Source organism: Bos taurus, chromosome 14 (assembly GCF_002263795.3).
Source record: "Bos taurus isolate L1 Dominette 01449 registration number 42190680 breed Hereford chromosome 14, ARS-UCD2.0, whole genome shotgun sequence".
Lineage (NCBI taxonomy): Eukaryota > Metazoa > Chordata > Mammalia > Artiodactyla > Bovidae > Bos > Bos taurus.
In genome coordinates, this window is record NC_037341.1 from 76,083,052 (window position 1) to 76,100,326 (window position 17,275).

General features: G+C 40.4%; 1 protein-coding gene across 1 annotated transcript in view; it reads left to right on the forward strand.

Moving 5' to 3' along the window:
* CNGB3 (cyclic nucleotide gated channel subunit beta 3) overlaps positions 1 to 17,275 on the forward strand; it is a 189,631-nt gene that overhangs the window by 168,657 nt on the left and 3,699 nt on the right. Inside the window, exon 16 of the mRNA XM_015474554.3 lies at positions 17,028 to 17,174. Coding sequence (XP_015330040.2) covers positions 17,028 to 17,174 — 147 coding nt within the window. The remainder of the gene's footprint in view (positions 1 to 17,027; positions 17,175 to 17,275) is intronic.

A 17,275-nucleotide genomic window follows, 5' to 3' on the forward strand; every position in this document is an offset into this window, starting at 1 on the left:
CAGAACTGTGAGAAAATAAATATCTGTTGGTAGTCACTGGTTTTGCAGGAATTTGTTACAGCAGCCCCAGGAAACTAATATAAAACTAAGCTCTTTACACTGTTAACCTTTGAAATTTACTGGGAAAAAAAAAAGGTTTGCGTGGCACCCCTTCAACTCACCCTACATGGCGGGTCCACACCTAATACCTATCAGTTTCACCTCCAAAGTGTGTCTCCGATCATTTGTACCTTTCCTTCTCTGCTGCCCACACTTCCGTCCACACCACCTCCCTCTCTCACTGGACAACTGCAGCCGCTGCTCCAAGTCTCCCACCCCGACCACCACGCCCTCTGTAATCCAGGCCCCACTCATAGGCTGGGAGGTCTTTCAGAAATAGGGATGACCGTGTCATTCCCCTCCTGCTTAAAACCACTCAAACCACTCAATGCTGTCAGTGCTTTCCTAGAAATAAGATCAGAGAATAAGATCACAGCTCTTGCCTGACCTCCAAGACCCTGCAGAATCCAGCTCCTGCCTACCTCTCCACTGCAGGGTGCACCACACTCCCCCTGCCCACTTTAATCCGTACTTCAATTCCTTGAATGTGCCACATGCCAACAAACCGTGGAGGGTTGGTTTATTTTTTCCTAATTTTAAATTTTAAAAATGAGGTAATGTTGGTTTATGACATTAGGTATGTTTCATGCATACATTACATTTTGACTTATACTGCTGCAAGCTTAGCACCAAAAATGTAGTTTTCATCTGTCTATATACTTGACCCCTTTTATCCATGTCACTGTCCTCCAAACCCCTTATGGTAACTAGTGTTCTGTTCTCTGTATCTATGTTTTTGTTTGGTTTATTCATTTATTTTGCATTGTTTTTGCTTTTTATATTCTACATATGAGTAAAAACATATAGTATTTGTCTTCTTCTATCTGACTTATTTCACCCAGTACAATACCCTCAAGATCCATCCTTGTCACAAGTGGCAAGATTTCATCTTCCTATGGCCGAGTAGAATTCCATTGAATGTATCTACCACGCCTTTTCTTTTTAATTTATGTATTTTTAATTGGAGGAGAGTTGTTTACAACACTGTTGGTTTGTTGGTTTCTGCCATACGTGAACATGAATCAACCATAGGTATACATAAGTCCCCCCTCTTGAAGCTCTCTCCCACCTCCCACCCCATCCCACGTCTCTAGGTTGTAACAGAGCACCGGGGTGAGCTCCCAGCATCTTATAGCAAATTCCCACTGGTTATGTATTTTACGTATGTATACCACATCTTCTTCATTCTTTCACTGATGGACACTAAGGCTGTTTCCATATCATGGCTATTGTAAATAGAGGTGCAATGAACAAGCATAGGGGTGCATATATCTTTTCAAATTAGTCTTTGTTTTCTTTGGATGAACATACAGAAGTGGAACAATTGGATCATATGGTGCTTCTAGTCTTAATTTTTTGGATGAATCTCCATGCTGTTTTTCCATAGCAACCATGGGGAGTTTTTACCTCTGCCCAAATGCACTACCCACCCCATTAACCTAACCTCAGGTTCTTTGGGGACCTCTTTTATTCTCCACTGTAGGGACCTCCCTGGTCTCCTTGCCATATGCTCTGGTTGGGCTACATTCCTTTCTTTCAGAGTACTTACCTTTGTAAGCATGCACTCACTGGTGCATTTATTTCCTCGGCGTCTTTCTTCCTTCCTCACTAAACTGTAAGCACCAGGATTACTCTGGATGGTCGTGCTGGTCACCCTCTGCATCAGGATGTCCAGGGCAGGGCTGGGAGGTCTGCAATGCAGCCTGTACGCCGCTCCTGAGTGTGAGCCCTGCTGTTGTATTCCCCTCATGCACAGGTGCCCTCTACTTTGAAAAAGGGGGCATTTTTCTGGCCAAGCTTGACCTACAGGACTGCATTTGCCCAGAGAGGCTGTATTTTTCCACTGTGCACAAAGACACAGGCCCTAGCAGACACCACACTCAATCTGCTCTTGATCCCCAGCCCTTAGGGCTGTGCCTGCCCCACATAAACGCCTAATAAATAGCTACTGAATAAATAAGTTAACATCATTATCTTTCTATCTTTGTAAATGTACTAACGCATATTCATTTTGTCCTGAGCGTGCATATTCGGCCTTGTGCCCTTTTTGTCAGCTTTTTTATTAAGAATAAGACTGCTGTGTTTGTCCTTGTAAAGTCATTTTCCTTTTCTTTTATTTCTTTAAAGTTTATTCCCCAAAGTGAAATAACTAGGTCGAAAAGTGGAAACATTTCTATAACTTTTGGAATATATGGGCAGATGATTTTCTAGAAAAATTGAACCAATTTATGATACAACGTGCAATATAAAGCTATTTTCCCCTAGCATCAGTGATATTACCTCATTACTCTCACTGGTTTTGCATTTTAATAGGTTGTTTTAATTTTCATTTCTCTAAATAGTGCATAGAAAATAATAGGTCCTTAATAAATATTTTCTAAATGAATTAATTTCCTCTGGGCCTATTTATTTTCATAAACACAATCGTTTACTTTCTGCATTTCTTTTGTTGTACAACATTCTTTTTTCATCACACATAACAAGTTATTGAGTAGAATTTAGGCACTGATATGTTTTAGGAACTGACTCATTTGAAAAGACTCTGATGTTGGGAATGATTGAAGGTGGTAGGAGAAAGGAACGACAGAGGATGAGATGGTTGGATGGCATCACCAGCTCAATGGACATGAATTTGAATGAGCTCCAGGGGTTGGGGATGGACAGGGAAGCCTGGTGTGCTGCAGTCCATAGGGTGGCAAAGAGTCGGACGCGACTGAGTGACTGAACTGAACTGATGTTTTATGTACTCTGGATTTCATTTAAAGTATTTAAGTTCTGACTTCCACCAGCTATATTGGTCAAATCACACCTTCTGCATATTTAGCAGAATATTTAACAAATATTTACTCTAAGCCATTGTGAAAAGGCCAAATATTTTGCAAAATAATTTTAAACTTTTTTGTTCCCTCCAAACAACGTTTGCCTGTTTCTCTTAAACACTCAGTTTTCAAAGTGTGAGTACCAAGGTAGAGTTCTGGGCTTCCCAGGTGGCGCTAGTGGTAAAGAACCCGTCTGCCAGCGCAGGAGACAAAAGAGATGCGAGTTCGATCCTTGGGTCAGGAATATTCCCTGGAAGAGGACATGGCAACCCACTTCAGTATTCTTGCCTGGAGAATCCCCATGGACAGAGGAGCCTGGCCGGCTACAGTCCATACTATCTCAAAACCAGACATGACCGACGTGACTTAGCACACAGAAGCACATAAGGCAGAGTTTTAGTTATTTCCAACTATTTTAATTCCATACTTTTATTCTTCATCAGAATAACTCTGTTATCACTTCCTCCACAACACTGCTTTTCCTAAAATACAGAAATAGTAGATACATTGGAAGTATGAAAGGGGTAAGAAGACTGATTAATACTGAAGGAGAAAAATTTTACTTCCATCTTTTTCTAGCTCAATACTGTGAATACTACCCACGTTTTTAAAAACGTGTTTGTATTTTCATCACATTTTTTAAGAGACAGTGTCTTTGATTGTGTAACATCTTTTTCCTTAGAGCAAAGAGCAACCCTCACCTAAGTTTCACAATATTCCTGTGAACAACTTTGTTATCAGTTCAGTTCAGTTCAGTCGCTCAGTCATGTCTGACTCCTTGTGACCCCATGGACTGCAGCACGCCAGGCCTCCCCGTCCATCACCAACTCCCAGAGTTTACTCAAACTCATGTCCATTAAGTTGGTGATGCCATCCAACCATCTCATCCTCTGTTGTCCCCTTCTCCTCCCACCTTCAAATTTTCCCAGAATCAGGGTCTTTTCCTATGAGTCAGTTCTTCACATCAGGTGGCCAAAGGATTAGAGTTTCAACTTCAGCATCAACCCTTCCAATGAATAGTCAGGACTAATTTCCTTTAGGATGCACTGGGTGGACCTCCTTGCAGTCCAAGGGACTCTCAAGAGTCTTCTCCAACACCACAGTTCAAAAGCATCAATTCTTCAGCACTCAGCTTTCTTTATAGTCCAACTCTCACATCCATACATGAATACTGGAAAACCATAGCTTTGACTAGACTGACATTTGTTGGCAAAGTAAAGTCTCTGCTTTTTAATATGCTGTCTAGGTTGGTCATAACTTTTCTTCCAAGGAGCAAGCGTCTTTTAATTTCATGGCTGCAGTCACCATCTGCAGTGATTTTGGAGCCCAAAAAATTAAGTCTTTCACTGTTTCCACTGTTTCCTCATCTATTTGCCATGAAGTGATGGGATCAGATGCTATGATCTTAGTTTTCTGAATGTTGAGCTTTAAGCCAACTTTTTCACTCTCCTCTTTCACTTTCATCAAGAGGCTCTTTACTTCCTCTTCACTTTCTGCCATAAGGGTGGTGTCATCTACATATCTGAGGTTATTGATATTTCTCCCAGAAATCTTTATTCCAGCTTGTGCTTCATCCAGCCCAGCGTTTCTCATGATGTACTCTGCATAGAAGTTAAATAAGCAGGGTGACAATATACAGCCTTGACGTACTCCTTTTCCTATTTGGAACCAGTCTGTTGTTCCATGTCCACTTCTAACTGTGGCTTCCTCACCTGCATACAGATTTCTCAAGAGGCAGGTCAGGTGGTCTGATATTCCCATCTCTTGAAGAATTTTCCACAGTTGATTGTGATCCACACAGTCAAAGGCTTTGGCATAGTCAATAAAGCAGAAGTAGATGTTTTTCTGGAACTCTCTTGGTTTTTCCATGATCCAGCAGATGTTGGCCATTTGATCTCTGGTTCCTCTGCCTTTTATAAATCCAGCTTGAACATCTGAAAGTTCAAGGTTCACCTACTGTTGAAGCCTGGCTTGGAGAACACTGATACTTGTTATCAGTACCAGTTTAAACCTGTATTCAGATGTTCTCAGAACTCCTCATAAAGTGGCTACCTGGTAACTCTAATTCCATGAAAATCAAGGATCTTTACCATTAATTGGAAGAGCAGAGAGGGAGTAAAGAATCTAACGCTCAGAATTTGGCAGAGCTTATCCTGGCCAGCCTAGCAGGCTTCCTCCCTGATTTTTTCTGACATCCATAGGCAAATCCGTAATGTTAGAACAATAACAATGGCTTCATTAGCAGCGCTAGAGTTAGGGTATAAAGAAAAGACCTCAAGACTTGAGGTCAGCTCTGATCTTGGATTTCAACAGTGGAAAGCATAAGTATCTGTTCTGGAATAAGTCACTTCACTGGACTCTGGGCCTCAGTTTCCATGTCAATAAGTGTAGGCTGAGAACCTACCTCACCAGGTTGATGTGGTCATTAACGTATCACATCGTTAGCTATTTTCTAGCAGAGTATCATATATCTTCCTGGATAGTTGAAGGGATATAAGTAAAGCATGGAGTAAAAAGTGCATGATATTCTTTTTTTCCTTTCTCCTTTCTTAGAATTTTTACCTGGATTCTTCATTGATCATCCACTTCTAAGGCCAATTCAACTCTGAAATAAAGACCTCTTGGGGGAAAGAGGGCTACATGTTTTGTTTCTGTGAAATCTGAACCCTCTAACCCTGATGAAAATCCATACCCAGAGATTTTTCTCAAACATGTAGGTTAACATGTGTTTGCCTTGCAGTAATTTTATGAATATCAAAGTCACGGCAAAGAGCAAGCAGCCTGGGCAGAGGTGACATAAGAATGTCGTCTGATATTTGCTAACCCACTAAAGTTTCATAAGAATTTATTTTTAGTGAAGTGGTAAAAAATATTCAAGCAACGAAGTATTTTCCAATAACACTGAAAAGATTTAAAGAATATCTCAAAAATCCTACTTAGGTGACCTAACCTCCTACCTTCCAAATATAATCCAGTTGGAAATTTGCTTAATGAGAGTAGATATTTGAAGTTGTGATCTCTCACTCGGCATGGGATATGATTGCTATTTTTCCATAGACAGTATTTAGAGTTGGATTTATTTCTACTATAGGGAATAATTCTATGTGAGAAAATGCTTTTAGTCAAGAAACTTCTTCATTTTAGGAAGCATTCTCATTTCTTACAGTTATCAAGGCATTAATCATTCTGAACTGTGCGTCTCTGTTTAAGAAGTCTGTCTGGGTTTGCATCCAACTCATCAACAATGAGCTGTGTGACTCTGGGCAAGGTTCCAAACTGAGGTTTCATTTCTTCATGAAATGAAAGTTAAAAGGAGTAATAATAATACATAATTACCTCATAGGATTTGAAAAGCATTATATGTATTAATATACAAAAAGAACTTAGAAAAATACCCCCAAATATTAGCTATTACTATAAAACTGTCACTATTACTAATATCACTATCAGTATTTTCTGGTTGACTAGACAACTAGAAAAAGTCGGATAACCTCACTCATGCTTCTCCCACTCCTGAATCGCAAGAAACTTGAGGTCAGATAGTTTTTTTTTTAATTTGAAATATAGCTGACTTACCATATTGTGTTAGTTTCAGATATACAGCAGAGGGACTCAGTTATACATATATATGTATATATCTATATTCTTTTTTTATCCTTTTCCATTATAGTTTATATAAGATATTGAATATACTTCCCCATGCTCTACAGTAAATAATTTTGTGCATCTATTTTATATTTGGTAGTGTGCATCTGTTAATCCCATACTCCTGATTTACCACCTGTCCCTTCTTGTTTGGTAACCATAAGTTTGTGTTCTATGTCTGTGAGTCCATTTCTGTTTTGCAAATAGGTTCATTTGTACTAATTTTTAGATTCCACATATACGTAATATAATATTTGTCTTTATCTGACTTACTTCGTTTTATATGATAATGTCTCCGTCCATCTGTGCTGCTGCAAATGACATTATTTCATTCTTTTTTATGACTAATATTTCATTGTGTATATGTGTGTGTAACACATACACAAAGATGTGTATAACACATCTTTATCCATTCATCTGTCAATGCACACTCGCTTTCACGTCTTGGCTATTGTAAGTAGTGATGCTGTAACACTGGGGCGCATGTATCTTTTTTAGCGCTTCTGTCTTTTCCGGGTACATGCCCAGGAGTGGGATTATTGAACCAGATGGTAGTTTTTTAAGGAACCTCCACACTGTTCTCCACGCTGGCTGCACAAATTTACATTCCCACCAACAGTGTAGGTGGGTGCCCTCTTGGTTTGAGGACAGATATTAATCATCTTTATAACCCCAGAACTTAGCACAGTATCTAGGTCATTATGGAGTATGCTATTTCTACACACTCCTAATTTATCTCTAATTTCTTTTTTCCTTTCCTTTTCAGTTCATACAGTGGATTTCTTATATGTTTCTGCATGATTGGCCTCCAAAGTATAATGGTCCGTACAATCTCAAACTCTTAGAAAAAACTACTAATCAAGAGAACAGTTGAGAAAGACATTGTTTAGGAGGATTATTTTTTTCTCGATAGTCTGGGTACCACTGAAAACAAAGAGAGAGGAGTATCTGATATGCCCTACACTGACTGCCCTTCCCACCCACAGAATTGCTCTGATGGAACTGGACTTTCGAATGACACACGGCGTTTACTGAGGTCCACATCACAAACGGTGCTGGCAAGCTTAGTTTCGCATCTGTAATAAGAATATGAACATGTTGTCCACCAGTTTCATAGTGGCCTCTCTACTAAAGCCCTTCAGGAGGTATTTCTGTCTTAAAACTAAGAACTGATTGCTTTTTATGATGTAAGAGACTTAAAGCCAAATTTGAAGCCCTCTGGTGGCAGAGTTCGCAATCTTGTGTAAACCTCATTTTATGTTTCCATTCTTGTTTTTCTTTTGCTCTTAGGCTCTTTTGTATTCTACTTATCCTTGTGAATGCTTTCTGCGTAAACCAGCTCTGCTAAAAAGGGCTGTGAGGGTGTGTTCCAGTCATATTATAGTTGGTGTGTGCTGTGCACAATTTATGATGCCATACGTGGCAGGCCTGGAAAAGAACTGGGAACGAATGACTGACAATGGACCATCTGAATATTCTAGCTCTTTCTGATGTATGCGCACAACATGCACATATGTATACATAAACACATATATAGGCATAATTGTTTATTGTATATGTGCATATTACATATTATATGTATATGATGTGTTTATTACATACATGTATAATATATGTGTATATTATACGTGTAGAATAGATGTGTATGTAAATATGCTAATACGTACATATATAACCTCCATATTGCTACTGACTCCTGACATTTATCAAGTTTTGCACATACAGGTCATCTCACACTAAATATATTTATACCTTTTGCTTCTGACATTCCCATCACCGATTTCATTCACTTATTCACCTTTCTCATGCTAGTAATATGATGGTTAATTTTGTATGTCAACTTGATGAGCCTAAAGGATGCCCAGATAGTTGATAAAGCATTGTTTCTGGGTGTGTTTGTGAGCGTGTTTGGGGAATAAATTAGCATTTGAATCAAAGAGAGTAAGGAAGATCACCCTCAGCAACATAGGAGGAATCACCAGGATGGTATGGGGAGGGAGGAGGGAGGAGGGTTCAGGATGGGGAACACATGTATACCTGTGGTGGATTCATTTTGATATTTGGCAAAACTAATACAATTATGTAAAGTTTAAAAAAAAAAAAAAAAGAACAAAAAGGCAAAAAAAGGGCAGATTCACCCTCTCAGCTTGAGCTAGCGCATCTGCCTTCTGCCCTCAGGCATCAGAGCTCCTGGTTCTGCACATTCAGACCCAGACTTGCACTTGCACCAGAGGCTCCTCTTTCTGCTTTCTCAGGCCTTTGGACCCAGACTGAATTGTACCACCAGCTTGCTGGTCTCCAGCTTGTATGTGGCAGACGGTGGGACTTCTCAGTCTCCATAACTACGTGAGCCAATACCCACAATATATCTCCTTTTATACGTACATACTTAAATGTGTGTGTGTGTGTGCGAATGCACACACACGTGTGCACTTGCGCGCGTGCACACACACCCTAGTTTTTTCTGTTTCTCTGGAAAACCTTGAATAATAAAGTTTATTATACTTATTGATACTTGTTACAATTACATACCCCATATTAGGGTTTAAAACTTCTCAGCCAGGAGTTTTACCTAATTACACCTTCATAATTGAACGTCAGGAGTCTACAAACACCTATTTCTCCCTAAGGATAATGATACCTATGCTGCTGCTGCTGCTGCTAAGTCGCTTCAGTCATGTCCGACTCTGTGCGACCCCACAGACGGCAGCCCACCAGGCTCCCATCCCTGGGATTCTCCAGGCAAGAACACTGGAGTGGGTTGCCATTTCCTTCTCCAATGCATAAAAGTGAAAAGTGAAAGTAAAGTCACTCAGTCGTGTCTGACTCTTTGTGACCCCATGGACTGCAGCCCACCAGACTCCTCCATCCATGGGATTTTCCAGGCAAGAGTACTGGAGTGGGGTGCCATCGCCTTCTCCGATAGTAGGTGCTAAAAGATGGTCTTGCTTCCCAAAAGAGTGATTAAGTATCTTGCTCAGAACTATACTTAATAAATAGCAAAGTTCAACTATAGTTCAATTTTTAAAATTTTAAGCATTATAAATAAATAAATGGTAGAGTTATCTGGTTCCAAAATCTGTACTCTTCGCACAAAACCATATCATGCTTTAGTGTTTTTCCTTCAGGCCTGCTGAATACATGATAGGTGCTCAATAATTACTTATGTGCTTGGAGGAAACATCTAAAAGGTCCTTAAGTTCTTGTTTAAGGTCCCAGCAAACAGAGGCAGACCTGGAATTAGAATCCATCCCATCGTTTTCCGAGCTGTTGCTCTATTCACTATTTTTGACCTGGGGACACTTATCATTAACCTCAGCTGTTCACCCTCCAGCACGTGCTCTTTCCGAAACTCTGTGGGCTTGGAAATATTTAGAGATCTTCTTACTAAGCTATTTAGTGAGCGAAACTTTCCATTGGTGGAATGCTGGAGAAGCATTTTGTGGACAGAAGGAAAAAAAAGATGCTATTTTAAACATTGCTGAGAGAGTTTGGGCAAAATCCATCTGGCAGAAGGACTATTTCTTCCGTTCAAAAACTCATCAAGCGCTCCAAATGTGTAACCTGTAGGCAACTTTAATTAAGGCTTGAGAAATCTCAAAATAACTTGACATTTAAATATGTTATTTTCTGTTCTGCTCTCATAGTCTGACACACACAGAGACAATCTCAGGTCCAAATTAAGGTCCAAATTAAGCCCCTCAATGCCATCTAGCCCTGCCTAGGCACTGGACTACTCTATTCCAAGGAGATAGGACTGTGAATGAAATAGGCTCATCCAATCACTGTCCTTCAAATGGTAACATCCATTTCATAGATAGGTAGGAAGACAGATGATAAAATAGATGAATGATATAGTAAAATTTCTTTTTCTTCCTCAAAAAAGAAAAGAAATTGAAGGCAGAGCTTGTCTTGGGGAGAACCTCGGGAAAGGACTATAAAGTAAATAGGGTTTTTTTGGCCATGGAGAAACAAACTTTTAAGTTTTTAATGTGAGATCTTGAGCAAAATTAGGCATTAACATGCTCAATTTGTGTGGATTCCAAAGAAATAGTTTCCATCTAGGAGGAGTAAATCCATTCTTAAGTGACCTGAATAGTCTTGGACTCAAATTTAACATGAAGTTCAGGTGGGGTCTCTGATGCCTTATGGTGGCCTAACAGTAAGCTTTTCTTCCCTCTATTTTATTTTATTTTTTTTTTTTTTGCCTTCTCTGGTTTTAATTGAGCATTTTATATAATTCTGTTTTTCTCTTAACATATCTATGATGATTCAAAAATTTCAGTGTTTGCAATACACATTTTAAAATAAGTTTACCTTCACATTTACACTAAACCACTATCACACGTCACTTCATGGCAAATAGATGGGGAAACAATGGAAACAGTGACAGACTTTATTTTCTAGGGCTCCAAAATCACTGCAGATGGTGACTGCAGCCATGAAATTAAAAGACGCTTGCTCCTTGGAAGAAAAGCTATGACCAACCTAGACAGCGTATTAAAAAGCAGAGACATTACTATGCCAACAAAGTTCTGTATAGTCAAAGCTATGATTTTTCCAATAGTCATGTATACATGTGAGAGTTGGATCATAAAGAAAGCTGAGCACTGAAGAATTGATGCTTTTGAACTGTGGTGTTGGAGAAGACTCTTGAGAGTCCCTTGTACTGCAAGGAGAGCCAACCAGTCCATCCTAAAGGAAATCAGTCCTGAATATTCATTGGAAGGACCGATACTGAAGTTGAAGTTCCAATACTTCGGCCACCTGATGGCGAGAGCTGACTCATTGGAAAAGACCCTGATGCTGGGAAAGATTGAAGGCGGAAAGAGAAGGGGGCAACAGAGGATGAGATGGTTGGATGGCATCACTGACTCAACGGACACGAGTTTGGGTAAACTCCAGGAGTTGGTGATGGACAGGGAGGCCTGGCGTGCTGTGGTCCATGGGGTCACAAAGAGTCAGACACAACTGAGGGACTGAACTGACTGACCTACCAGGTAATCCAGGAGCTTTATAACGGCCTTCCGTACCAGCCCTGAAGACATTAATGTCGGTCATTTCACTTCTCCCCATGCTCAGTCACCCAATACACTGCTACTTTATTTAAAGTTATACTTCAGATCAATTAAAAATAAGAAAAATAAAACTTTTATTTACCTCTACTTATTCCTTCTCCCCTTTAATTCTCTTTATAGACCTAAGTTTTTAATCTGTATCATTTTACTTCTTCCCAAAGAAATTCTTTCAACATTTTTTAAAAGTAGTTCTGCTAATGTCAAAGTCCTTCAGTTTTTGGTTTTCTGAGAAAATCTTTGTCTCTCCTTCACTTTTGAAGAGTAATTTTACTATGCATAGAATTCTAGGTTGATGATTTTGCTCTTCTCAGGCACAATATTTCACTCCACTCTCTTCTTACCTGCATGGTTTCTGATGAAAAGTTCACCATAATTTTTATTATCATTCCTTTATAAGTAATGTTTTCCCCTCTTATCTCTTTTCAAGATTGTCTTTGGTTTACTGCAATTCAAATATGATATGCTCAGGAATGGGGGTGGGAATTTCTTCTGCTTGGTATTCTCTGAGCTTCCTGGAACTGTGGTTTGTTGTCTGTCATTAATTTGGGAAAGTTCTTGCCATAATTACTTCAAGTTCTTTTTTTAGTATTAGAGATTGGTAGTTGCTTCTCTGTGTGTGTGTATATATATAATACTTTTTGAGAATATTTCACAGTTCTCGATGTTCTGTTTTTATTTTCTTTTTCTCTCTTCGCATTTCAGTTCAGGAACTTTCTACACGTCTCATGTAATCTTTTCTTGGCCATACTCAGTCTATTGATGAGCCCATCAAAGTCACTATTCATTTCTGCTACAGTATTTTTGATTTCTAACATTTCCTCTAGAACCTGTCTTGGAATTTTTATCTCTCTGCTTACATTACCCATCTGTTCTTGAATGATGTCTACTTTTTCCAATAGATCCTTTAACATATTAATCATGGTTATTTTAAACTCTCTATCTGATCATTCCAACATCTGTTTTACATCTCAGTCTGGTTCTGATGCTTTCTTTGGCTCTTCCGGCTGTATTTCACTAATTTTTTAGCGTGCTTTGTAATTTTTGTTAAAAATTGTACATGATGTAATGGGAACTGAGGCAAAAGGTTTAGAATGAGATGTTATATTACTCTCATTAGGAGTCGAGCTGTGTTTACCGTTTGCTGTAGCTGTGGGTGCTGGACCTTCTAAATGTCTCCAGCGCCCTTGTTTCCATCTCCTCTGTTGCCTTTGGCCTTCCTTAAATACTCCTCCTCAGAGCAAGTCTGCATTTTGCAACTACAATCCACTCTTTTTATACAGAAGCCCCTTTGACATGGTGCTAAGGTATGGGGGAGAGCTCAGACTTTAGGATTAAATCTCAGTCTCTTAGGGCACTTATGTCCCTGGAAGGCGATCTTCACAGGTCCTTCTTATCCTATTACATAAGACAGGAAGGCTAGAAGTGCCTAGAGTGAGAGAAATGCCCTTCCTGAAGGTGGATAAGACTCTGGTAATCTTTTTCCCTGGATGTAGGCCTTTGTGATGGAGAAAAAAATACACCCTGGGAGTTTTGTTTTGTTTTGTTTTTTAACAATGATTAATTATCCCCTCTTACTGCCAGAGCAACAAGCAGATCTTTCTTGGCTCTCAACCATGAGGATTTGCTGGAGTTTCTCAACGTCAAACCCATAAAAGTATCAGTTTCCCCCTCATTGTGACCCTCTGAGTTTCTCATTCTCTTGATGATTTACTCTCAACCTATAGCAGTTTGTCAAAATGACCGTTTACGTGTTCCCTCCCAGTTACAGCTCCAGGGGCTTCTGCCCAGATAAGCAGGTCTGGCCATGACCTTCTGAAAGCATCTGATTATCCAGATTGGGGTGGGCGTTGACCTTGCAACCTCAGTTCTCTGACAGGTCTGAGAAAAGTCATTGGGTTTTCAGTTTGTTCAACTTTTTCAAGTGGTAAAGACAGGAATGACAGCTTCCACGCTCTTTACATGTCACAGCTAAACTCTGTTAGTTTTCTAATGATTAACGGCCAGTCAGAATGTTCCATTTTCTGCAACAACAGCTGGAGAAGTACACATGGTCTGATATCAATCTTCAGGCCCAAGATCCAGGCAGCTTCTCACATCTCATTGCCCCCAAAGGCAGGGCTGTGAAAGCGTGAGCATTTCCATTGCCAGACCGCTTGCTCAGTCCTTCCCAACCCTGGAGATTGTTTTCATTAATGTGAGACTTCTTTCTCCATTCCTAAATGGTTGACTCCAAGAGGCTGAATCTCAGTGAGTGTTACCATCTCACTGCCGAGCCTGTAGTGTGTTTTTTTTTTTAACATTTGAAATGTGCTTTTTATTGTCTTGTTTTCAAAGATCAACCCTCATTTGCTAGATTACTGCTGAATTATAGAAGTTATATTTATTTGTTTCATTCACTCCGTTGTTCATTTATTTGATAACTATCTATTGGCTACTTCCAAAAGGCAAAATGCCCCAGCTATACCCTGAGAAAGACTAGGGATCTCTTCAAGAAAATCAGAGATACCAAAGGAACATTTCATGCAAAGATGGGCTCGATAAAGGACAGAAATGGTATGGGTCTAACAGAAGCAGAAGATATTAAGAAGAGATAGCAAGAATCACAGAAAAACTGTACAAAAAAGATCTTCATGACCCAGATAATCACGATGGTGTGATCACTGACCTAGAGCCAGACATCCTGGAATGTGAAGTCAAGTGGGCCTTAGAAAGCATCACTACGAACAAAGCTAGTGGAGGTGATAGAATTCCAGTGGAGCTATTCCAAATCCTGAAAGATGATGCTGTGAAAGTGCTGCACTCAATATGCCAGCAAATTTGGAAAACATAGCAGTGGCCACAGGACTGGAAAAAGTTGGTTTTCATTCCAATCCCAAAGAAAGGCAATGCCAAAGAATGCTCAAACTACCACACAATTGCACTCATCTCACATGCTAGTAAAGTCATGCTCAAAATTCTCCAAGCCAGGCTTCAGCAATATGTGAACCGTGAACTTCCTGATGTTCAAGCTGGTTTTAGAAAAGGCAGAGGAACCAGAGATCAAATTGCCAACATCCGCTGGATCATGGAAAAAACAAGAGAGTTCCAGAAAAGCATCTATTTCTGATTTATTGACTATACCAAAGCCTTTGACTGTGTGGATCACAATCAACTGTGGACAATTCTTCAAGAGATGGGAATACCAGACCACCTGATCTGCCTCTTGAGAAATTTGTATGCAGGTCAGGAAGCAACAGTTAGAACTGGACATGAAACAACAGACTGGTTCCAAATAGGAAAAGGAGTTCGTCAAGGCTGTATATTGTCACCCTGTTTATTTAACTTCTATGCAGAGTACATCATGAGAAACGCTGGACTGGAAGAAACACAAGCTGGAATCAAGATTGCCAGGAGAAATATCAATAACCTCAGATATGCAGATGACACCACCCTTATGGCAGAAAGTGAAGAGGAACTCAAAAGCCTCTTGATGAAAGTGAAAGAGGAGAGTGAAAAAGTTGGCTTAAAGCTCAACATTCAGAAAACTAAGATCATGGCATCTGGTCCCATCACTTCATGGGAAATAGATGGGGAAACAGTGGAAACAGTGTCAGACTTTATTTTGGGGGGCTCCAAAATCACTGCAGATGGTGACTGCAGCCATGAAATTAAAAGACACTTACTCCTTGGAAGGAAAGTTATGACCAACCTAGATAGCATATTCAAAAGCAGAGACATAACTTGGCCAACAAAGTTTCGTCTAGTCAAGGCTATGGTTTTTCCTGTAGTCATGTATGGATGTGAGAGTTGGACTGTGAAGAAGGCTGAGCACTGAAGAATTGATGCTTTTGAAGTGTGGTGTTGGAGAAGACTCTTGAGAGTCCCTTGGACTGCAAGGAGATCCAACCAGTCCATTCTGAAGGAGATCAGCCCTGGGATTTCTTTGGAAGGAATGATGCTAAAGCTGAAACTCCATACTTTGGCCACCTCATGGGAAGAGTTGACTCATTGGAAAAGACTCTGATGCTGGGAGGGATTGGGGGCAAGAGAAGGGGACGACAGAGGATGAGATAGCTGGATGGCATCACTGACTCGATGGACATGAGTCTCAGTGAACTCTGGTAATTGTTAATGGACAGGGAGGCCTGGCGTGCTGCGATTCATGGGGTCGCAAAGAGTCGGACATGACTGAGTGACTGATCTGATCTGATCTAATACCCTGAGAGATATAAAACCCACAATTCTCGAAGATTCCAAGTGGGAAGTGGTATATGAATGACCATAGCTATTGTTTCACTAAGCCACGTTCAACTCTTTGCAACCCCACGGACTGTAGCCTGCCAAGGTTCCTCTGCCCATGGAATTTTCCAGACAAGAATACTAGAAAGGGTTGCCATTTCCTTCTCCAGGGGATCTTCCCCACCCAGGTATTGAACCTGTGTCTCCTGCTTGGCAGGCAGATTCTTTACTACTGAGCCACCTGGGAAGCCCTAATAACCATACTACAGAGCAATTTATGATACTGAGAAATAATTTGATCTGGAAACTACTTACAGGAAGAGACTGAATTCACCTAGTGTTACCAAAGTATCATTAAGATTTGCTGTCAGAGCTTTATTACTCAGAGTACAGGCGAAACAGAATGTACATTTAAGGAAATTAACTAAGAAGGCTTTAATAAAGGGATTATTGACAGAAGTCAGTCAAAGAAAATTAAAAGACAAATCTAAGAGTACCCAACAAGAGATGCTGATACATCTCAAAGCTAGCTACAAGGGAGCTGTTTTCACAGCCAAGCCTAAAGGGGACAAGGGCAGGGCATGTTATCAGGGCCCAGAAAGAAATCTGTGGCAGCTGTTCTAGGAGACGGCCACGTGTCAGGGGCTGTGGATTTTTGGTAGCAACTGCAGCCGTTGCTAACCTAAGTCCTGGCAGGGCAAGAATGGGGGAATAAATGCTCCAAAACCACTCTCTACCTGCTTTCTGACTTCCTCCTCATATTTCCCATTGGCTCACCCCAAATCAAAGTCAGAGAGCAAACCCGCAATTCAGCTTCCTGGAGGGCAAAGAGGTCAGGAGGGATAAAAGGTGAGTCTGGAAGAGCAAATAAAGGATTCCCACCAAAGAGAGGCAGCGCTTCTGGAATCTGGGAGGAAGAGTCTCCCGGGCTCTGATGGCTACAAAGCCTTGATTTGAGGTGGGAGTTAGATGCCAAACATGTCAAAAGCTGTTGCCACTTCTATTGCCGCCACATCCTGACTCTCTCCACAGGATCACCTGACCTCTCACCCCAGGGAATTACCCCGAGGCAGTATAAATGGCTCTGACATGTGGTATTTATTTTTTAAAAGATTTTGGTGGAGGGAGATAGAAAATTGTGGCAAAGATTTGCTTTTCTCTCTTACAGCCTTCTAGCGGCAAGAGGAGGAAACCGAAGAACAGCCAACGTGGTGGCCCACGGCTTTGCCAATCTTTTAACTCTCGACAAAAAGACCCTCCAAGAAATTCTAGTGCATTATCCAGATTCTGAAAAGCTGCTCATGAAGAAAGCCAGGTACCATCTTTGAAATCTCATTAGAGGAAAAAAAAAAAAAACCCATTAGAGAGGAGTTGGCTTCACTTGACACTGTGTTCATGGCTGCAGTTAACTGTTTC